We start from the raw sequence: 23436 nt of genomic DNA, 5'->3' as shown, positions 1-23436 counted from the left end.
GTTAAGCCCGAGCCGCTCGGAGCCGTGCACGAGGGGCGGAGGCTCCCTTACCTTCATGAGCCACTGGGTGTTGTTCTCCATGATGTTCTCCAGCACCTGGAGCCGCTGCACGGAGTCGTCGTAGTCGAGCGGCGCGTCCCTCTGCACGGCGTTGGGCACGTAGGCGCTGGGGGGCGAGCGGCAGTTGTCCGTCTCCGGCAGGAGGAACGTGTAGCTGCAGGAGCCGTGCCGGACGTGATACTGCCTCTTCCCGATGCTGTCCATGCTCTTGCGAAAGTTGCTATAGGCTGCGGCTAGGACCAGATCACAGCTCAGAGTAAAGAAAACAAGCTGCCACATTCTTTCTTTCTGTCGGTAATAAACCACCCAGCTCAGCAAACTGCAAGGCGCATGAGACTCCCGGGCGCTAAGCTGCCCTCTCAGACACGGGGCTCTGCGGCCATGGCTCAGGGTCCATCAGTGAAAGTCTCCTCTTCCCTCCTTTCCCAGCGGTGACCTTGATTTCTAAGGCTGTCTTCTCCCCGGTCCCGGTCCCGCAGTAAACTGTCAGATCGCAGGAGGAAGAGTAATCCTGCTCCCTCGTGAGGGCTGCATTCGCCTTACAGATCAGCCTCAATGCTCCTTTGTCTCTCTTCCCCCAGATCCTGCGGTGTCAGGATCCGAATCAATCACTTTCCTTTCCTCATATGATAAGTTGATAACAGCAGCTAGACATGTGTAGCTGGCTGCTCCGCCCTCCCGGCTTGTCCGTTATCTTCCTGTAGGGGGGTCACTAGCCAGGCCACAGGAAAAATCTCTGCATGATGTGTACTGTCCAACCAGGACTGTATATGCTGCAGAAACCCTCTGGGAAAAACCGATCAGTTACAGGACCCCTGGGCATTTCAGAGGCACCACCCTAATTGAGTATTTCCTAGAGAGAGCTTGCCGGTCTCTTGTGTCTGAAACTGATTTCACAGGGCTAAGCTGGTAAAATATCTGGGGCAATAACTTTAAAGTACAATGAAAGTTCCTGTTTTTTCCTTTAGGAATAAAAATACTACAAATATGTCAGGACTTTGGTTTATTTTTGTTATTACAAACAAAGAGGAAGAAGTCTCGCTCTTGTAAACGCTTTGCCTTTTCATAGGGAAAATAGTTTTCGTTGGTATTACTTGATTTTTGAACCATTAGCCAACTATGCAAAACTTTCATCTTAAAACAGTTGGATAGGAACATCTCGCTTTATTAAATCGTGTTAGGAAAGTCAGTTTCTGAGCTCTGACATTTCATCTTTTAAGCAAAATATCCACTTCAGTATTCAAAGTAAACTTAAAATATACTGGACTGATTCATGGCCCGCTAAATTATAATCCATAGAGAAATCAGAATTTAAATAAGGGGAGGTTGAGAGAGGCATGCCTAAACTTCTCCTTCGTTAGGTCAGGATTTGCTCAAATCCCGTCATTTTGTAACACGTTATCCAGGATCAATTAAATCAGCCCCGCTCAGTGTTGGACTCAGGCAAGTCACTTCTTTTTAGTTAAGCTATAAAGTCCTCATCTGTCAAACGCAAGGGTTGCATTAACCCCCAAGATTTTTCTATTTCAATTCTGTGGCTCCGTAAACCCCCCAGGGTACTTCCTCCAATGGCTAAAACTGAACGCTGCGGAGACTGACAGTGTGCTTACTCACCAGCCAGCTTGTGCAAGGAGGCGGCCGGGGGAGGGGGGGCGGCTTGGAGCCCTTGCGGTGGTCTCTTAATGCTTCAGTGCACGAGGTTTCTCTCCAGGCAGTGGCAACCTGTTCAGCACTGACCTGATGGACCTCGTCCATCCATAAAGCCAGGGTCAGTCTAATCATGCAAGAGCAGATTTCAGGGGACTTTATGATTTTAATTCTTGGATGACTGAGATTTGTATAGTGAATTGTTTCGAGAGACCTAATTGTACCTTTAAAAACGTCCCTCCTATGCATGGCCTGGCTCCGAGGTTACCTCCAGAGCAGGGGTTCTTGACCCGAGGTCCCCGGACAGAATTCCTGGGGTCCACGAACTTCGACAGGAAAAGACAACTTTATTTTTCACTGAAGTATAATTGAAATATAGCCCTTCTTTTAGGTGTGAATAGGTCACAAACAACAGTGGTCAGTAGCTATGGCTCTCTCACAAATAGGAATTGCAGATGTTTTTATTACGATATCTCAAGCTATTACGTGCACTCAGCACTACATTGTCATTTGATCTATCCCAAGATCCTGTTATTTAATCTCCAAATAAAACAGCCCGTGTCATTTTCTGAGAAGGGGTTTGTAGACTTCCCCAGACTCTCAAAGGGCTCAGTGGCTCAGGAAAACTAGAACTTGATTCTGGCACATGGTTTCCACTAAAGGAACGAATTAAAGAAGATATACTCAATTCAGACTGCTAACTGTAGGCGAACGCATGTAGGATTTGAAGACGGGACCTGCGTTCGAACCCTGATTCACTGAGATCTGAAGCAAATGCTTAACTTCGCTAAGCCTCAGTGTCCCTACTTGTGAAATGAGATGATTCTTTCTCAGTAGCACCTTTAGAGTTATAATGATACGCAATAATGCATGTTCCTTAGGAATATTACTTTCCTTTCTTTATCAGCACTTCCCATTAAATGAAAATTAGCTCTTGCACCATCAGATATTATAACTGCGTTATTCTCTGGCTGAACGTGAAGCAGAAACATGGGGTGCACCTTTTTTCTTCTTTCTTCCTCGTTTGAAAGCGCATATTATAAGGCATTAATAATGCATATGTGGTTTTAAAAATCATCCATCAGCCTCGCAGGCAAATGTGGTGGTTTAAAAAGAAGCCACCGGAAGAGCGTGTACCACAAGTACTCCTTGTCTTCTGGGTACTGGGGACCATGACGGAGTGTCAGACATAGATAAGCAAATAGAGGGCGGGAGACCCCCTCACCAGCGGGATGTGGTGAGAGGATGGTGAGAACACCCAGCAGGAAGACAGCACTGCTTCCAAGGGCACTGGTCCTGCAGGCACTTGGCTTGGATGTTCCTTATCCACCCTCTCAAGGTCAGATGTGCAGCGAGCAGCTCTTTGTAGGTACCTAAATGGAAATTCTTACCCAGGAGTTGGGGGGAGGCTCTAGTTAGACCAGGGGTTGGCAAACGTTCTCTGTAAAGGGTCAGATAGTAAATATTTCAGGTTTGCGGGCCACACGGGCTCTGTCACAACGACTCAAGTCTGCCGTCATAATGTAAAAGCAGCCGGAGACAATCCACAAACGATGGGAGGTGGCCGTGTTCCAACAAAGCTGTATTCGTGGACACTGAAATTTGAATTTATTATAATTTTGACATCATGAAATAGTCTCTGGATTTTTTTCAGCCTTTTAAAGATGCGAAAACCATTCTTAGCTTACTGGCCGTTCCAAAGGGACCACGGGCTGTAGTCAGCTGACCAGAGGGAGTCGCCAGGGGGTGTGACATGCTCGCAAGGTCACTCTTAAGGCACAGCTAGTGTAAACAGGGAACCTCCCATGTCTCGAGCACCGCCCGGCTTCTTCAAGAGTTGAGGAGTGTGAGACAGGCCAGGGAAAAGGGACGTAGGGAAGGGGCAGGAACGTTTGACCACAAAGACGGTGCCACTTCGAAGCTGGATCTAAACTGTAAGACGAGGCAGACGCACTAGGAGAACTGACCCCGGTGTACACATCCACCTGTGCAGGGCCAGCGCGGGCGGGGCCCCGAGCAGAAACCGATGCCTTCCGTAGTCAGGGCTGGACACGGGGCCGAAGCGAGGCGTCACTGAGGAAGCATAGAGGAGATGCGCCAGTCCGCTGTGGCCGACGTGGGAGAGCCAGACGGGGGCAGAGGTGGGTGGGGGGCTCTGAGGGCAGACCGGCGGGAAGACCGCCCCCCCCTCGGTTACAGACCCGCCCCCCCGTACTTGTTTGTTTCCTAAGCACCAGGCAACCGGCAGCTGCAGGCTACTTCCATCCAGGCCTAGGGACGGAGGCTAAACACAGCCTTGACTGTGGTTCTCAGAGCTGTTCAGTTTCAAAGAGAATCTTGAGTTTCCTTCAGTGACTTGCTGACAGGACCGCTAAAGGCAGATGGGACTAGAAAACGAGAAATATTATTACAGCCTTCCCAAAAGCTGCCTTCCTGCCCAACCATTTTTTTTTTTTTTTGTCCTAACAGTTCTGCCGAACAGCTGTGTGTGGTGCTATTTATTTTCTTAATAACGTTTGTTTTCTCCCCCATACTGTATGTCATCAGCTGAAATTTCGGAGGCTCCCATTTAATCACCTTAGCACGGCCTCAAGTTCTCCTTTTAAGCTTTGCCATCATGACGTAAATCTTCATTTGATGGCACCAGAAAGACCACGTGACCCTCTTCCCTGAAAGAAAGAGGTCAGCCTTACAGAGAACTTTGACGAAGGCCCCTCCGCTTCAGTGTGCCCTGTTGAACAAAAGGCTTAACGTGTGGCGAAAGCCCAAGCATCTCCCGCTGGTCATGGCCCCAAAAATGTAGGTCAGATGTCGACGTGGATCCACTTCTGTCTGGATCATGGCATCCGACTGACCCCAACCTTCCGGAGGCTCCAGGTCACCCAGAGCCACCTGTGAGGCTCTCTCTGTGTAAGGGTGGCCCTGGAAGCCAGAAACCAAGATATGGTGCCAGCTGTAAACCAGTGCAAAGTGGGGCAGCCCCCGAGGCGTGGAGCACCAAACAGGATTTGGGGAGGCCTGCATGACCTCTGCTCTTTCCAGGGGGCCCGTTTAATACTCAGTATCTACCGGAATGCGTACACGGCTGGACAAAGGAAGGGATGGAAGTGGGCCGGCTGGCCCGGGGAGGCGGGGCTGAGGGGGCTCCTGCCTTCTGAAGAGCCAGCGTAGAGGCAGCTGTCCCCGTCGAAAGCCCGTAGCTAATTGGGAAACACGGGGTCACCACTCAGACGTGCTCGGAGAGGCACACTGGTCTCCCGCATCTACTGACGCTCTGTGCCAGGGTCTTTCTCCATCGCATCTGGGCACGTCCCCGGACTCGGTCTCACACCTGCCCAGTCACCATCACGCCGCGCAGTGACCGCCGTCCTGTCGCCACTGGCCGCAGGCCTTGGAGACAGTGATTGGGGCCGGCTCTGGGGCCGGCACGGGTTTAAGTTCTGGAAAGTGCTGTGTTGTTGTAGGAGGAGCTCTCAGTGCCGAAATACCCCACGAAGTGAGGCTGGGGCGCTCTTGGGTTTTGGCCGTTTCCAGGCAGTGGGGCTACTTGGGGCTCCAGGCCCCTGGCAGGCTGGGGCTGGAGGGGCTGTAGAGGCTTCTCACTCATCTGCCTCCCTGTTCCGGCCTCTTTAAAACTGGCCAAATTAGATCAACATGTTTACAACTTAGTGTGCAGTGCACGGGGAAACCATTAGGAAGTTCACTGGACATAAAATTGTTGCTAAAGAAGAAGTTATTCTTACTACCTTTTTTTTTTTTTTTTTCCGAATTGTGGGCAGCAACTAATGAGAGCTGAAGAAGCAGCCACATGGGCAACAAGGAAAGAAAGGCAAAGGAGGGAGGGAGGGAGGAAGAGGGGAAGGGAAAAGGAAAAGGAAAAAATGAGTATTTCAGCTTCCGAAAGCAGGCTCCCTCTGTGGTGATTCACAGAAGAGCTCTCTTTCCACTACATTCTGATGTTTGTCAAACTGAACCTGAAGAACCGTAGGTGGCGTCTGGAGCCGTTTTGCAGAAGCTTTGGTGCGGCCTCTCCCCAGAGCTACTGACCGTGTGGAACCGATATTAAACCCTGAGTCTGGCAGGCTGCGAAGGATAATCCCCAGCCGTGGGATCTGAAAACAGTACCAAAGAGAAAGCCCCTTAAAGTTACCGTAAAAACAGCAAAAAGAGTAAAAGCGTAAATATCAACACGCACACGTGTAGCCGTGGAAAGTAAACCTTGCCCCGACGATGGACGTGGAAACCACGGCTCCGTGAGGCACGATGACAAGGATTCCGTCAGACTCGCTTGTGCCTTTCTTTTACATTCATGCATTTTAAGGAGAATTGAAAGCAACGGGCGTCTTCATCCCGCTTTTACCATGGCAAAGGTCAGCCTTCTTTGAGACTCTGGCTGTCGCCTCTGTGCTGCACAAACACACACCCCGGAGACAGAACCCATTTCACTGCCAGACCTTTGGTGGCCTTTGGTCACCTGAGCTGGGACAGCCAGTCACAGGCGGGGCCGCCACGTGCCCGCTTCAGTATCCTGGACCCGCGGCATCTGTGAGCGGGGATAGTCCGCTCAGAAGTGCACAGGGCAATGCAGGCTTAGAGTCAGATTGAACTCCTCACTGAGGACGGAATCTCTGGAAATCCAGCCTCCTGTCTGACTGCATTAGTTGTGCTTTATATATCCACTCTTGCCACCTTTCTGATTTTCTGGCGTTGACAATTTTTTTTCTGTCTTTGCCTCTTTAATTTCATCTGTTGTAGCAGGCTACAAGAGTGCGATATACCTTTGAGAATACATAGTTTCTGAAATGAAGTATGATGCCTAGTTTAGCACGGTTCCCTGTGCTGGTTGCAATTAAACATACATAGCGTTTGCCATAAAATAGCTGGCCCGTGCTATTTAGAGGAAAATTGTCATCCACTTAGAATAGGGCATTAACTCCACAGAATTCACCTTGACAGGAGGTGAGGAAATGTATATTTTGTTAAAATAAGTGTCTGCCTGCCAGAGGCGGAGAAAAAGCCTTTGCCAGATGTGTTTTCAGGCAATTTCCTTTCCTGGGAAACAGCCATTTCCCCTGCATGACCCTCGTGTTTTCATTCTCGGAGCAGACAGAGTAAGTGCCGGGCAGTAAAGGGCAGAGGCCTAGATACCATCGCCTTATCTGGGACAATTATCTTCCTTCTCGCAGCTGCGTAACTTCTGTTTGACAGGGAACCATAGGAATCTACGTGTCAGGGGTTAGTATTGATGGAAGAATCAGAGTTAATATGGAGAAAAACCTTTATTTGTCATTCTTATTTAGGTTATTGGCTGTCATTCTTATTTAGGTTAGTTTAATTAAGAAGGTACCAAATACTCATTCATTCTAACTTATCTGAGTGTTTATTGCGACATTATGTCTGAAAGACATTTAGAGAAGACAGTTTTGTTTTGTTTTCTTTTTTTAAAGGAAACCTAAAAGATTCCTGAACCTTTTACAGTTTGTGCGGCCATGAACCAGCGCAGCACCTGCTCAAGAAAGTTTGTTTTGTAAAGCCACATTGTATACAATACGTAACCTTAAGGACTTTGACAAGCCATAAAGCTTTTTATTTGCTAGAAACTTGGGAAATATCCAAGTTACTATTTTTTTTTAAGATTTCATCATGAATTCCCTGAATTTTTAGGAATATTTTAGTTTTTATAATTCTCCTGTTAACACGAAGTTATCGCAAACGCCGTTTGATTTTTAAATATTTTCATCCAATATTTTTGTGGAATATTTTATCTTTCCATCAAAAAAATGCCTAAAAGGTCAAGATACAAGTCATAACTGTAAAAAGGCAGTGGATGAAATTCTAAAACAATAGATGAGTGCATTAGCCTGATAATATTTTTGCCAGTAATTCTGTGTCCTGTTTTCTGCCCGTACACAGAAAAAAAATGCTAAACATTCCCTTTCAGTGGATTGATGTCAGTGATTACTGTTTTGCCCATGACCAACGAAAAGTCAATAATATCTTTCCTTTGACTAACACTATTGTGTTAGTCATCAGAGATTTTGAGGTGGGCCTATGAGTTATAATTTTATATTAAATGTTCCTAAATTCATTTCAGCAAAGTTGTAGAGAATTCAAATCCTGCTGCTTGTGAAAAATGAGTCTAGTCTCTTTGTCATAACCATTCTACTAAAGAACTATCCAAATTCCTCTCAGAATGAATTTTCTCTTGAAAGTGGCCTAATGCCATCTAGATTAATCTTTGTGTAATCTAAATTTATAAAAATTTTATCTTAATTATTGAGAAACCTTTTAAAATAAGAGAGATAAAAATGTCATGTGTGTTATTTCCATTAAGATATATTATCTCTCTTGGTTATAGGTTAACATAAATAAAATTGCTTATGTCAAAGAAGTAAAAAAAAGTAAGAGCACATGACCCCCTTTTGGTATTCCTGTCTGTCTAACTGACTTGATATAAAAGATCTTCCTGTGGGAAATTAGGCTTGATTATGGAGTTATTTGTACTAAAAGTCATTTTTGAAGAATTATAAGAAATAGTTATGCATAAAAGGAAGTGATGTTTGCATTCAAGTGTATAAAAATACTCCCCGCCATTCTTGTTCCTCCGTGAATCTAATTATGGTATCTACTGGATGATTTAAGTCTTTCCTAATAATCTCATATGTATATGCTCTACTTTTTCTCTTAACCCCTATCTCAAGCAATCTCTTTGGTACTCCTTTAATAATGAACTGTACTTCCAAAAGTGTTTCATTTTAAGGAAAAGGTCTAAATTCAAAGAAAGACTGATACAAAAGAAAAAATGAAAGGAAGTAAGCTGTACAAAGCCTGTGAAGAGAGGACATTTATAGCAGGATTAAGATACCTAGTTCCTGGCATCTGTTTCCCTCAAGAAAAAAAATTTCAACAATAGTTTTTGAAAGCCCTAAAACTATTCTAGTAGAATATTTACAGAAAAAAAAAATATATATATATATATATTATTTACCTTTCCCCAAAATCCTGATGTATCTTTCAGTGAGCTTTTTAATTTAGAGGTCAAAAAGTCTTGCTTGACCATAATAAAAATTAACAAAAAGCTGCTAGAGATGATACCTATAAAATACACATCAGATCTGCTTGTACTACTCACCTGCCCCCTCTGCTGGCCTCATAACAGGTAACAGGCAAAATTGTCCATGTTGTTATTAAAGTCATCAATACAAATGATAGGCAATTTAGGACATAAATCAGTAGCAACTAATACACAACCCAGAATGCTTTCATTATAATTTTAGTGCAAAAGAAGACCACACCAGACGTTAAACACCTACTGTGCACACCCGCGTGCACATGCACACACACACATACACACACACACACACACACACACACAGTGAAAAATACTTTTAAGCATTTGTTTAGCACACACAGAGCCAGAAGCTGTTTCTCTATCATCTGGTGATCAGATTGCTGCCCAAATGAGTGAAGCCATACCATTCCAACAGTAGAAAAAGTAGAGGTCTGTGCTGTCCATCTCTGTAAAGGATGAGTTTAGAGACCTGACCCTGTTCTTAGCAAGTTGGTAGAGTCTTAATGAGGTAGATCTACTTCCCAACACGCAGGGACAGTGCCGTGACACCTCCGTGGTGATCCTGGGTGGTATTGGGCAAGAGTGCCCCATGGGGAAGGCTCCTGGATGGAGTGAACAGCCAGAAATACTTTCAGTGATTGTCTAGACCTAAATGCCTCACTTATTTAAAAAGAGCCTTCGCATCCCTTCCTCAAAATAAAGAGACTAGAAGTGAAGGAAATTACATTCCAGGCAGTGGAAAGCTAGTGCAGTAAATAGGAGACCATGGAACGGATGGGAAATTAACTCTGTAATTCAGCAAAGAGCCAGGGAAGGCAGGAACCCTGGAAGACCCCACTGGAACTAGCTCCAAAGCGTCCGCTTAGGCATTTGGACTTTCCCCCGAGGGAGTAGACTAGCCTGCTATTGAGAGGCCCCTGGAGAGCCGTGCAGAGTGAGGTTGGAGGGAGACCTGGGGAGAAGCTACGTGGTGACTCAGGTACCTGAACTAGAACATCAACCCAGGGCCAAGGGTGTGTGAGAGGGAGAGTCAGCGGGACCAGGTTGATTGGCCGTGCAGGTTCCAGTGATGGGGTTGGTTTGGTATTGGGGTTGATTCTTCCCCTTAACTAAAAATTCTGGGTAAAATAATTTCAAAATCACTTTAACAGCATCAGTGTAATGATAAGATGATAAGAAGACATCAGGCTTAAATTTAAGTGGAGGCAGGAACCAAGTGCATCAAGTGGGATGTTAAACAGCTGGCCAACCCGGGCCTCAGTGGGTGGGGGGCGGAGCCAGAGGCCAGGGCCCTACATGGTGGAGAGTCTGAGAGACTTCCTTCCATGAACGTGGGACCCCAGAGGACTCCACCCGCAGCACCCAGGGAAGCAGGAGTAAACCTGTCCACCCCACCTCTGCAAAGAATGCAAGAAAACAGAACAGAGGCGGACCTGATGTTAAATAGAACGGGGTTGGAGGGGGGGGATCCGCCCCTGGGGATTGTAGCCACGAGCTCACCCTTTTAGTTTTACAGTAAAAATTAGGTGGTCGGAAAGAACCTGCAGCCCTGGAGCATTTTTCTAAAGTGGTCCCCAGCTGGTGCTGTTAACTCCTCCCCATCTCCCAGTTCCATGGCAAATGTGAATCCTTTCTAAAAGAATGCACCTTCACCATAGGTCTCAAATTCTTACAGATAATCTCCCAAGGAAAATGAGCAACTCGTAGACAGACTAAATGAACGTACAGGAAAACGTATCGCTAGCAAGTGTCAGCAGAAAGAATAGCAAAAAGAGACTGGCAAGAGCTTCGTGATTGGAAGCTGTCGGCCACATTTTATAAAATAAGGATCCTTACTGTATATGTCTCTTAGGGCTGCCGTAAATACAGTCATCCCTTGGTATCCACGGGAGAATGGTCCCAGGACCCGCTGCAGACACCACAATCTGTGTACGCTCCAGTCCCTTATACAAAACAGCATAGTATTTGAACATAACCTGCACGCATCCTCCCATATACTTTCAGTCATCTCTAGATTCCTTATATTACCGAATACAGTGTAAATGCTACATAAACAGTTCCCAGTACACAACAAATTCAAGTCTTGCTTTTTGGAACTTTCTTGAATTTTTATTGCCCGAATATTTTTAACTCCCGGCTGGTTGAATCTGTGGATGCAGAGCCTGTGGATATGGTGGGCAGACTATTCCACAAGCTGGGAGGCCTAAAGCAACAGAAATGTATTATCTCACAGTACTGGAAGCTGGAAGTCTGAAATGAGGGCCTTGGCAGGGCCATGCTCCCTCTGAAGCCTGTCAGGGGAGTCCTTCCTTGCCCTGCCTGGCTTTTGGTGGTCTGCTGGCAATCTTCGGCATTCCTTAGCTTTCAGCTGCACCTTTCCATTCTCTGCCTTCATCGCCACATGACGTCCTCCTGTGCATGTGTCTGTGTGTCCTCACGTGTCCCTCTTCCTGTAAAGACACCAGTCAGGTTGGACTAGGGCCCCACCCTATGCCATTATGACCTCACCTTAACTAGTTACATCTGCATCAGTTCTGTTTCCAAACAAGGTCACATTCTGAGGTACTGGAAGTTAGGACTTATATCTTTTGGAGGGTCCCAATTCAACCCATAACACCATGCTTAAAGATATAAAACTAAATTTTGTAAGTACCTAAAAGAGGCAGAAAACTAAAGTAGAAAAAATCTTGTAGATTTTAAAAGAAACTTAAAGAAAAAAATACAATAATTGAAATTTAAAATTCAAAGATCATGTTTAACAGAACATTAGACACATATGAAGAGAGACTCACTGAGCTAAAAGATAAATCAAAAGAAGTCTCCTGAGAACAGCAGAGTCACAAGGAGATGGGGACTAGGAAGGAAGGGGAGGGACCTGAAGGATGGAGTGAGAAGGTCTAACCAAACTCCAGGAGGAGGACGGAGAGAGAACAGGGCAGACGGTATGGGAAGAGACAGTGGCTAAACATTGTCCCTAAATGATGAAAGACACCAAGCTACAGATTCAAAAATTCCAGTGACTGACCAACAGGATAATAACAAGCCTGGATAAAGGAGTAAGAGATGGGTGATGCTGGCAGCTGGCTGCCTGGTGACACATGAGAGTTCAGGCAGGGAGGTGACGGATACACCTTTGTACAACCCCAGTTTTAATTGATTGTGTAACACCCAGGTGGAGTTTTGCTGTTGAACACGTAGGTCTGAAGCCCAAGAGAGTGATCTGGGCTGGAAGCAGCAAGACCTATTTTCATGATCAATATTAGTGCCAGTTTCATTAAATAATCTTAACTAATATTAAGTAGTATATGAAAATAATGAAAAAGAACAGCTTTGTAAATTGCATAAATCTTAACAGTCTAGGTTTTTCTAGATAAAATTAAATAGCTAAGTAACCTCCCTCCACCTTGACCCTTGGAGTTTCAGTGGTGCCAGTTCTGTGGATTCTGGCATATTGTGCTGTTCTCTAGATTTCTGCTCTGGAAGAGATAGATAATGATAGTAAATAAAGAAAACCCAGTCTGGTCAGTAAAAAGGTACTTCATAGTGTCATTGAGATGTTGCAAGTGATTGAAATAAAAATCTGCAAGATATAATTAGTAGCATGTAAGTTTTTGTAAATCTGTCATTGCTTTGAGAGTCTTTGTCATGGTTGAATTGTGTCCCCGAAAAATTCATTGATTGAAGTTCTAACTCCCGGTATCTCTGAATCTGGCCTTATTTGGAAAGAGGGTCATTGGAAATGTAATTAGATAAAATGAGGTCATACCGGAGCAGGATAGGCCCTGATCTAATATGACTGGTGTCCTTATGAAAAGGGGAAATTTGGAGACAGACATATCCACGGGGAGAACACCATGTGAAGATGAAGGCAGATATCAGGGTGATGCTTCTGCCCACCACGAACCACCAAAGGTTGCCGGCCACCACCAGAAGCTGGGAGAGAGACTGGGACAGATTCTCCCTCACGGCCTTCAGAGGGAACCAGCCCTGCAGACACCTTGATCTTGGACTTCCAGTCTCTAGAACTGTTACAGAATAAGTTTTGGTTGTTTAAGCCACTCAGTTTGTGGTACTTAGTTACACCTGCCCTAGCTCCCAAAAAATATCACCAGAAAGGGAATTAAAATCTGTCGCTGCCTTGCAGGCTTCACCAAAAACTGTTAAGTATTTGGTGGTTTTGCTTGCTATTTAATCTAACAGGGGGGAAAATCCAGGCAGCCCAGATATTTTAATGTGGTGGTAACCATGCAAAGCTTCATTTTGCAACAGTAAAACGATTTCTTAGAAATCCTAAGGCTCTTTAATTGCATCCGCCCTTATGTAAGGCTGTGCTCCTTCCTGGAGGCCCCGTGCCATTTCCTAGAGGAATCCTCCCTCGGGTCTGCAGGAAGAATGTTGGATGCCACCCTTAGGAAGGCCCCTTATCTGTCCACGCTGGTGGTACAGTGGGGCTCCTTGACAATGGCTCGTTACCCCCACTGACCGTGAACTCACTGAAGCCCGAGGCCACGCCTCCTTCAATGGCTGCTGCTGTTTCAACGTGGCATCTGTGCGTTCACCCCAGCCACACCTGCTCAAAGACAACGGCCTATAAAGATGAGATCTGAGCCACGCCCCCATCCTGCAGATTCTCTCTCTCTGCTGCCTGTTGTGACAGGCCCCCTTCCCCACCGAGCCGAGGGTCCTGCCAGCGGATCCCACTCTGGACGAGGTGCAGGATTCTCCCCTCTGTCCCAGCCGTCCTGCTCTCCTGTTGCAGTGGAGGCGGCCTGGATGTTGGGAGGTTGGTGCCAGTCCTTGGGCTAAGTCTTTTCTAAGTAGTTGGATGCCTTTCCCTCAGACCATCTGCGGTGCTTGCGCCATGGCCGCCTTATTGGCGGCCTTCTGTTCTTTAAACTGAGGTCCTGCTGGAGTTTTTTCGTGGGGCCTCTGTCCTATCACCTCATTTTCTCTGGAGCCTGTTGCATATGAATGAAGCCTCTAAAAACGCAGGTAAACACCTCCACATTGGATTAAATTATCACACGCACAGCACCTGATACAGAGTAAATTGGCCCCAAATAAGCACATTCACAGATTCTGAATGCACAGAGCATGACTGAGTGTCTAATAAACATACTAGAACTAACATCGAAAAGAAAGTGTTGTCCTTCAGGATAACTTTTAAGACTCTATGTGCTTACCTTGCTGCCCCTGTTCAAAACATTTCTTTTGGGCTTCCCTGGTGGCATAATGGTTAAGAGTCCGCCTGCCAGTGCCGGGGACACGGGTTCGAGCCCCGGTCTGGGAAGATCCCACATGCCGCGGAGCAACTAAGCCTGTGTGCCACAACTACTGAGCCTGCGCTCTGGAGCCCGCGAGCCACAACTACTGGAGCCCGCGAGGCACAACTACTGAAGCCCGCGTGCCTAGAGCCCGTGCTCTGCAACAAGAGAAGCCACCGCAATGAGAAGCCCGCGCACTGCAACGAAGAGTAGCCCCCGCTCGCTGCAACTAGAGAAAACCCGCATGCAGCAACGAAGACCCAAAGCAGCCAAAAAATAAATAAAATAAATAAATTTATTTTTTTTAAAAAAAGCATTTCTATTTTTTTATTTGAATTTTATTTTATTTTTATACAGCAGGTTCTTATTAGTTATCTATTTTATACATATTAGTGTATACATGTCACTCCCAATCTCCCAATTCATCCCACCACCCACCCCACCCCACCCGGCTTTTCCCCCTTGGTGTCCATATGTTTCAAAACACTTCTAGAGCTTCTTTTCAACAGCCGCTATAAAATTGCAGTTTAGTAGGTGACTAAACACAATAATATTATTATAATCCTATCAGTTTTCAGTGTTTTTCCTTTTATTCAATTCAACAAATACGAAAGACTGTGCTAGTTATTAAAAAAAAAATAACAACACACAAATTAAGGAATTCTCGATTCTCTTATAGTCTAGAAAGAGCTTAGGATGACTCTCGTGAATTTTCGTTGCAGGATCTAAGTGATCCAGAGCCTAATTAGTCCAGAATCTATGTCTTCCACCTGCTGTCAAAGTAGCTGTACAAACAAGCCAAACCAGCCCAAGATTGGGTGTCACCAAGGTCTCCTTTGCGTGAGAACCCTCCCATGAGACACAGAATATCTCCTATTTCTGAATTGGAGATGAGTGTTTTCCTGCCGTGTTGGGGAGACCCTCACTCACCCTCTGGGTACATCAGAAGTGGCCTCTCCTTTCACCAACAGCTAAAGATACCACCCTGGCATTGCTTCCCAGATGCTCGACTGTCCTGATAAACTTTTGGGCCAGGATCTTGGAGAAGAATAAGTTTGAGCCACTCTGAAGGCTCATGGGAGAGGGAAAAGGGTGGAAATTCTTTCCCAAAGTGGTATTTCTAGGAAAACACTCAGCCAGGACCTGCAGCTGTTCGCTATCCAATATCAGTTCTAAACAACATTTGAGTTGGCAAAAGAAAAGTGAGAAAACAATAAGGCTTGAAGCGTAAAACTTTGGGAAACCCCTTTCTATAATGTGCTTGTTTAGGGCTTAAAATATTACTGTTTTCAGAACATAAGATCTATTTTCCAACTTTTCTAGGCCTTTTTTTTGTTTGTTTTTTAGAATATTATTAAGTGCTTTAACGATTAAAAGAGAAAAATACTTCTTGATCATTTTATAAACACAATCTAAATCTCACTATTTAATTGGAGTTTTTCCCCTTCTTTTCCAGAATAGACTAGTTCATTACTACCAGAATGCCAATATAGGTGGGAGAAAATAGAAAGAATAGAATTAATGTAATTCAGTCAGAAACCAAAACTCTGCATGCAAGATGTATACTTTGGGCATCTGCAACCCAGGGATGCTAACAATTTCAAAAGCTCTGTCATCCACAGAGAGGAGAGTTCAGGGTAAACAGACCCATCTGAAAGGTTCTCAGTGACAAACTTGGGCTCATTTCAGGGCCTGAGGAGATGTGTAGCTTCTCAGGGGAAGCCGGGAAGATGAACAGAAAAGACAGATGACGCCTCGTATGGTTCAAATTCTAATTCTAGCTCATTTGAGATGGGTTAGGTGTTGGGAGTAGAGTTTGGCTTCTCTGGCCCATAGACTTGATTATTCCTGGAGCTACTTCACAGGGCCAAGTCCATGGGTTTTAAGCAGAAATGACCCAGGAATCCTAGCAGAGGGCCAGCCCTCCAAGAACCAGCATGGGAGTTGGGTGATGGGTCTGGGATGTTTCACACCAAGACAGAATTCCAAGACTCTAGTGGACCGGGGATGCCTCAGTCACTAGGACCTGCCCCAGATGGAGCTGCCTCCAAGGGTAGAAGGACCTCTTTCGTTTCCTCCAGACCCTTGTCCGCCTCAGTCTTACCCACCTGCAGCCCCTGCCCTCTGCCTCTGTTCCATGGGAATGAGCGGCAAAGTGATCTGGAGAATTCAGTGCCGTTGATAACATGGGGCGCCGTGTCTGGTCCGTCGGTTAGAGCCCTTCCTCAGCCCATTCCCCATCTAATTATCAGAGAAAGATGGCCTTCACGAATGCGACATCTTGGATCATCCCCTTGAGACGTGACAGCAGTCAGCCTGCCCATGGGTCTGACTTTAGGTGTTGAAACCCCTCTGTCCTAACGTTGGCAGTAAGTAAAGTATTCCTCTTGGGTTTCTTTATGAAAAGAGCTGTGCATATAATTAACAGGTAGATTTTGGACACTTTATATATACTTTTGTTGTTCCTGTGAGTGTGAAATTCACCCCTTAATTCAGCACTCACTGCCAAGTGGTTTGCCTATTATCCTGACTGAGAAAATAAGATAATGAGATGGTTTTAGCAAGATAAGACAAATGAGCAAAGGGTACCCGACAGCGCTTTATGTCCCCAAAGCACACGTCACCAGCAGTTACAGAAAGGGTTCTTAGTTATAAGTGAGGGAAACCGATGCTTTCTGCTTTATGTAAAAATGGAATTTTTTGAAAAAACACTGGGTAGTTCTAAAAATAATCACAATAGTAATGAGTCTGTGTAGCTGAAGCCACAGTCAGCTCCCACCCAGACTGGCCCGGGGAGGTGTCACTTCCCCGCTACCCAAGCAGGAGCCAAGATGTGCAGCCAGCCCCAACCAGCACCACCAGCTCCGAGCTGGGTCCTTCTGCCCCTGCCAAGAGCCTCGCCCCATGCCTGCTTCTTTGGGTCACTGGCATCAGATTCCAGCCCCTAGGTGGGTGGGTCTACTTGGCTCAGGCTGGCTGGTTGACTGGACCCTAGCAGCCAAGTGAGCAGCTGGGCAAGTGAGAATCTGGCATCTTCAGACTCCACGGTGGGCAGGCGGCCCTACGTCCCACCGAGACTCATGAGATGGGGGCCGTCCCAGCAAACAAGGGTGCTCAGATACCAGCCAGCCACAGAAAACGGTCCCCTGTCCTACTGAAATGACGCGATGCCCGCCAACGCTTCAACACTTAGTCGCGCGATAATTCAAACGCGAACTGGTATCAAGTGCTAGCTCTTTCTTGTTTCAGCTTATGGCCCCTTATCACATTAAACCGAAAGAATCTCAGAGCTGGAGAGAGACTGAGAAAGAGCCCTCATTTACAGATAGAAAACAAAGATGCAGGAAGGCAAAGTGACTTCCCCAGAGGGCGTGACGCTACCCAGTGTGTCACAACTGCACGTGTGATACTTTTGTACGTTGAGTGTAAGTATAGTTATTCCCTCACCGTCCATAGCTGCATTACTGTCATTAGTTTTTAAGGCGGGGATACAGTTGCTGATAGTACTTACTTGCTGTCCTGAAATCTAATGCCCCTGTACTGTTTGTAACCACGGGACCAAGAAGGGCAATTGAACAGAACACATGAATAGAACCCAAAAGAGCACAATTTAGGGGTAAAAGCAATCACTCCCTGTCGTTCCCTTGGTTTTCTCTTTGATCATTAGCGTGTAACACACATCAGGATCCCGTGTGAAAACACAGCAACGTGTTCTAACAGTTCTTACGAGACATTCTTACAGGAAAGGAAGGTTTAGGAAGAAAACACCCTCACTGTGTGTGGTTGAATGTTTAGTACCTGGCCGGCATTGGCTCCGATCCGACTCCCACTGGCCTTGGGCAGCCTCCAGCCCTGGGCTCCGTGATTGCCGGGACGGGGTCTGAGCGGGAGGGAGGGGGTCCCGTGCGGACACCTCCGCCATCACATCCAGTGTCAGCATGCCGAGAAGCATACGTGGCCGCTGTGATTCTTTTGAGCATGTAAAGCACTTGCAGTGATGCCTTCTTCGTAACAAAGTGCTCCATAGATGCTGTTACTGGTCGTTTACCAGCCACTTTACTTCCATGATCTCTCCCTCCCTCAGTCCTCACAATAACTCTTCCAGGCCCCGTTTAACAGCTGAGGAAACTGAAGCTTAGCGAAGTTCAGTGACCTTGCAGAGCGAAGTTCAGACCCAAGTCTGACTCCAGAGCAAATAACCAGTCTGTGTGTGTATTTACTCGCTCACCCGCCGATGCGCAGAGTGGGATTAATCACAGTCTTGACTTCATTGCTCCGTGCATGGCCTTCCTTTATCTGTGGATTTTAGGATTCTTGGTTTGTTTTTAGTAATGCAGTGAATACTGTGAACTCACGCTAGACACAGGAACCGCAGCTCTGACGCCCACCTCTGTCCCCGTGCTGCCCAGGCCCTGCCTTCTCCCCATCCAGGGACCCCGTGGTCGGGGTCCCTGTCACCCGGGCCCTGCCGCCTTCTACTTCTCTACTTCTTTCCCATCACAACACTGTGTTTCCAGGAAGTCATGGCCCACCCGTCTCCCGGCCTTGGCTCCTCTACTGCTCTTTCTTCTAGAGCCTTTGTCCACATGAGGTCATTCTCTGCTTCCAAGGCCGTCCCACCCCTCAAGGCTCTACTTCTTTCCCACGAAGTCTTCTCCAGGGGCACAGTCCTTGGGGAGAACTCGCCCTCTCCTCTGAAGGGCTGCGCTCACGGGCACAGCCAGGCATTTGGGCCCATATGGTCTGGTTGTGTAGTTCAACTAAAACTCCTCGGGGAAAATGCTACTTTCGCCTCTGCACACCCCGCCCTGCCTAGCTCAGTGCCGGCTGATGATTGGGCCCCCCCGGGGCTCTGGTTGAGCAGGATTCAAGGAGAAAGGGTTGAGGCCGAGAACAACTGACAGAGTGTCCCATGGCAGATTTTCCTTGGGTGTTAACAGGTACACACAAACACGCACGCATGTGTACTGAACGTGGAGCGTGCACCCGCAGGGCACTGGTTCTAGAACGATAAACAAAACATACGAAATCCCTGCCGTCCTGGGGCGCTGTGTTAACACTAGAGCAGCGGAACAGATAAACGAATAGAAATACACACACAAAGTGAGTGGCATGGACATATATACACTACCAAACGTAAAATAGATAGCTAGTGGGAAGCAGCTGCATAGCAAAGGGAGATAAGCTCGGTGCTTTGTGACCACCTGGAGGGGTGGGATAGGGAGGGTGGGAGGGAGACGCAAGAGGGAGGGGATATGGGGATATATGTACACGTATAGCTGATTCACTTTTTTATACAGCAGAAACTAACACACCATTGTAAAGCAATTATACTACAATAAAGATGTTTTAAAAAAAAAAACACACACACACACACATACATATATGATGTCCAGAACGGTAAATCCTTACAATAAAAAGAAGCCGGTGAGAGGAATAGAAAATGATGGAGGTAGGTGCCGATTTGCAGCGTGTGATCACCGGTATCTCAGGTGAGACCCCTGCGTGAAGGACGGGCTTGAGGCACTTGGTGGGTTCCCGGAAAAGGACCTGCGAGGAGGAGGCGGAGCAGGAAGCCAGCTGGGGGACGCTAGGAATGGGTGAGAAGGGAAGAAGTGAGGCCGTCTGGACACAGTGGTCCTTCCTACATCGTAGAAATAGAGTCTGCTGAGGCGGGCTCCTCTGTGGAAGAGGCGCCTAGGCCAACCTGACCCCAGAGGCCCATGCGTACAGCATCAGTGTCTCCAGGTCCTGTTTCCTCTAGGTGGCTGTCGGGTTGGTTGGTTTGCTTGTTTTTAGCATCGTCTTCTTTGGCACTTTGTACGTACCTTCTGTTCTAAATTTTGAGTTTTTACCACCTTGACGTGGGTGCACTTTGTTTTGGTGGCTCTCGCGGTTCATTGTATAAACTTGTTTCTACTGTGAAGTTCTCACCAGCCTAATGGATACATTGGTTTTCCTGCAAGACTTGCTCTCCATACACTGCCTCTGATCACCTTCAAACCCCCCTGGGCTTCCTGCCGTGGTCACTTCTCGGAAACTCTTGCCAATTCCCAGGCTTGTCTGCGATTGAAACCCTCAGATCTGCATGTTGGATTTGTCGTTAAAATTACAAATTGAATTCAGAATCAATACACACTTTAAAAATAATACTACGGATTTAGAACCTCTGGTAGGAAGGAACTCTCAAGTTCATCTGTGATGTGAATTCCTCCTCTTCCTAAATGTTTGTATTCCTATCACAATCCAGGGTTTAGTGAACCATAAAAAGTTGGAAGTTAGTGCAAACAAAGTCACCCACAAAAATATTTCAACTGATTTAAAAGGAGACATAGCAGATGGAGATTGTTGTTAAAAGAACTCTTACGGCCTAATGCTTTTTTATTTTAATCTCTACTTATCCCAGGCCTTTTTGTCTGCATGTACTGATACATCCAAATCTACCATAAACTTACTGCTAGGACACAGTTCCTTCTAGCCGGGTATAACTGGGGGAGGAAATTTTTTTAAAGGTTATCTTACAAAGCATTTCTCAGTGTTGGCTACAGCTTCACTTAGTCTTTTCCAACATTTGACAATACCCGAAGCATTTCGTAGTGACTTTACAATAAAATGGTCCTGTCCTGCTTGCATTTTCCAAATACACTCATATTCTGACAAGAAGTGGCTACTTTGGGCAGCCCCTGAAGGCAAACACGGTTCTCCCGCTCAGCAGGTTGGGTCAAACTGTGTCCCCCAGTTACAGTTACCCCACTTTTGATTAACAAATAGGGATCAGAAGACAATCTCAGAAGTGCCTAAGAGTCTGAAAGCCCAACTAAAATATAGAAAGGTTCCTGCGGAGTCTAATTGGCAAATTTGATTAATGGGTCCCAAGAATTACTAGATAGCCCCCCATCACCCTACCCCACTTCCAGCATTCTTGACAGCACGGGAGAGTGATATTTTATAGACATGGACGACCCTCCAGCAGTTCAGTTTTGAGGACTGGGGGTGAAACTGTGTTTTCTAGCATGTCCAAACTAGTCCACAATGTCTCTGTGGCAAATGAATGACTTCTCCGCCACGCACAGAGGGGTCTTTGCCCTGCCTGGGACTCCACGGGGAAGGAGGCCTGGGTTTAACCACACAGACACCGGGCAAACACAGTGTGCGTGACGTGGCGGGCTGTGCCCACCCCTGGGCAGCGTGGCCTGAGGTCGCCCCGCCGGTTTCCTGTTTAAATGAGGCCCTTTGGGTGAGCGCTTCGGGAAGTCGAATCTGACTGTGGTCGCCCCAGCCGGAGGTGCGCCCTCACGCGGACGCTCCCCCCTCCGACTTGGGGCCTTACGGGGCCTCCGCCCACCCACGTTTGCACCTCATGTTACTTCCAGTAAATAAGACATGTAATCACGATATCTTAGCCCTAAAGTCCTGGAAGCTTTCCCTTCCCCTCCACCTCAAGGTTGCCTCTCTCAGTGTTACAATACGGGAGATCACTCTCGGTTCTTTTTTTTTTCTTTTATTGAAATTTATTTGTGGCCTTAGGTGTCGCTTTCACCCCCATCATTCTGCGTGGATTCTCCTGCACACTTACACGTCCCTCTTCTGTACTGCCCGTAAAAAGAGAGGGAAATTGCTGTTTTCTCCTCTTTATAAAATGAAGCCTGCTGGCTGAGAACCTCAGTCTGTATTTTATCCTTTATGACCGCTTATGCCTGGGGAGTTGCAGGGCAGATTTAAAAAAAAAAAAACAAAGGTACCTCCAGTTTCTGAGCAAAGTTACTGAGCGTCTGCTCCGTGCCGGTCCTAGGGTTTAGAAGTACGCGCACACTTTGTTTTGTGTTCTGGGAGAGAACACAGAACTAAGGTGAACAGGAAGAGAAGTTCAGGGTAGAGATAGGAAACCATGAGCCCCCCAGTATGGGCCTAGGGACAGAGATAAATCTGGAGAAGGAAGAGGCGGGCCGTTCATGTCTGTGGGCAGCAGGGCCTTGGAAAAGCCATGGGCACAAAGCAGTGAGCTCGTCTGGCAGTGCTGTTTAGGGTGGGCTGAGGGATGAGAGGTTTGGAAACATGCCTTCCGAGTCCCATAACTGGCTCTGCCGACCGTGACGCACCTCCTTGGTCCCACAGCCTCCCGTGAGCCGGTCATCCTGGCTGGAAGCCCCTGGTGGTGACCCCCCTCTGAAGGAAATACTCCCAGAGTGAGGGAACCGGGGCCTGCACACCCAGCGCTCTTCACCAGCCAGGAGCCAGGACACCTGCGCAGTTCCCACTGGTTTGGGTTGTGGGGGACACGTGTGGATGGGGTGTGAGCAGGCCTGAACAGCTCTGGTGGTCTGAGCTATGGAGACCAGAAGTCTGTACTATGGCCCTTTCTTTTACGAAACAATCTGAAAGGAAAAATGACTCACTGGAGTCTGGCAGATGTAGGGCCCTCCGAGCTGACTTCTACCTCGGCCACGTGGGATTTCAGCTGGATGTCCTCCGACTTTGCTATCCCAAGATCTCCTTCTGGTTTAGATTTTGGTGGTTGCTTCAGCTCGTGATTTCTTTTCTCCCAGCCTTATCGAGGTTTGACTTCCATGCAGTGCGATTCACCACTTCCAGGGCCTCGTCGATGACGTCTGGCAGCTGCACGGTTGTGTGAGCGCCACTACACCCGAGATCCAGAATGTTATTTGTTTCCCATCTAGTGATTGATGGACTTCTGAGTCGTTTCCAGTTTTTGATTGTTAGGAATCTGATTACAACTTTTGGCATACATTTGTGTGTGGTTGCATATCACTTGGTAATTTTTCAGGAGGATAGCAGTCTTGGGACTTGGGTGGTTCACTGTGGTCTTAAACATCCCCCGGTGATAAGGCTGAACTCAGGGCTTCTCTGTAAGAATGCATTTTTACTGGCAAGGGAGCTTTGGTAAATGAGAAAGAAGGCGAATGCTTGTGGAGCTCCTGTCTGGAGAACCCAGACAGAGGGCTGTGAGCTAGCCATCCCCAGAAGCATACGGCGGGGATGCTTCGCTCTGTCGCCTGAGCTGATGGCGTAACTTGTGCCGAGCGTGAGCTCTGAGCAGGTGAGCGTCCTCTGACTGACGTGAGTCTAGCCCACTTGACAAAGGCCTTCCGGGGACAGGGGTGCACAGAGTTCAGGCTCCCTGCCGTCCGGGTTATCTCTGAGCCATTCTGTCTCAAGCTCCCCAAAGTCTGGCCATTTTGGGAAACAGAGGTGAAGGAAGAATTTCCACTTTGCTGAGGGAGGCTATGAGGGGACAGAGCAAGGGGCACGTCCATGGCAGTGAGGGGGGTGCCGACCAGCTCAGGGCCGGTCCTGAGCAGACTGGCCTCCACCGGGGGAGGCACGGGGGCCCCTCACCTTCACCTCCATGGGGAGGCGGCTGTGTCGGCAGCT

At 47.1% G+C, this 23436-nt stretch overlaps 2 protein-coding genes across 6 annotated transcripts in view; one reads left to right on the top strand and one right to left on the bottom strand.

Annotated features, from left to right (window-relative positions):
* ANGPT2 (angiopoietin 2) overlaps positions 1-843 on the bottom strand; it is a 54508-nt gene extending 53665 nt beyond the window's left edge. For all 3 annotated transcript variants that reach the window (XM_059909409.1, XM_059909410.1, XM_059909411.1), the window contains exon 1: positions 52-843. In XM_059909409.1, the coding sequence (XP_059765392.1) occupies positions 52-339 (288 nt within the window). In that variant the 5' untranslated portion in view covers positions 340-843. The remainder of the gene's footprint in view (positions 1-51) is intronic.
* Positions 1-23436, top strand: part of MCPH1 (microcephalin 1) — a 297872-nt gene that overhangs the window by 154030 nt on the left and 120406 nt on the right. The gene's annotated exons all lie outside the window — the stretch shown is intronic.

The sequence above is a fragment of the Balaenoptera ricei genome, chromosome 21, assembly GCF_028023285.1.
Source record: "Balaenoptera ricei isolate mBalRic1 chromosome 21, mBalRic1.hap2, whole genome shotgun sequence".
Classification (NCBI taxonomy): Eukaryota; Metazoa; Chordata; class Mammalia; order Artiodactyla; family Balaenopteridae; genus Balaenoptera; species Balaenoptera ricei.
Note: the sequence above shows the minus strand (reverse complement) of the source record. Positions and strands in the feature narration are given on the sequence as shown.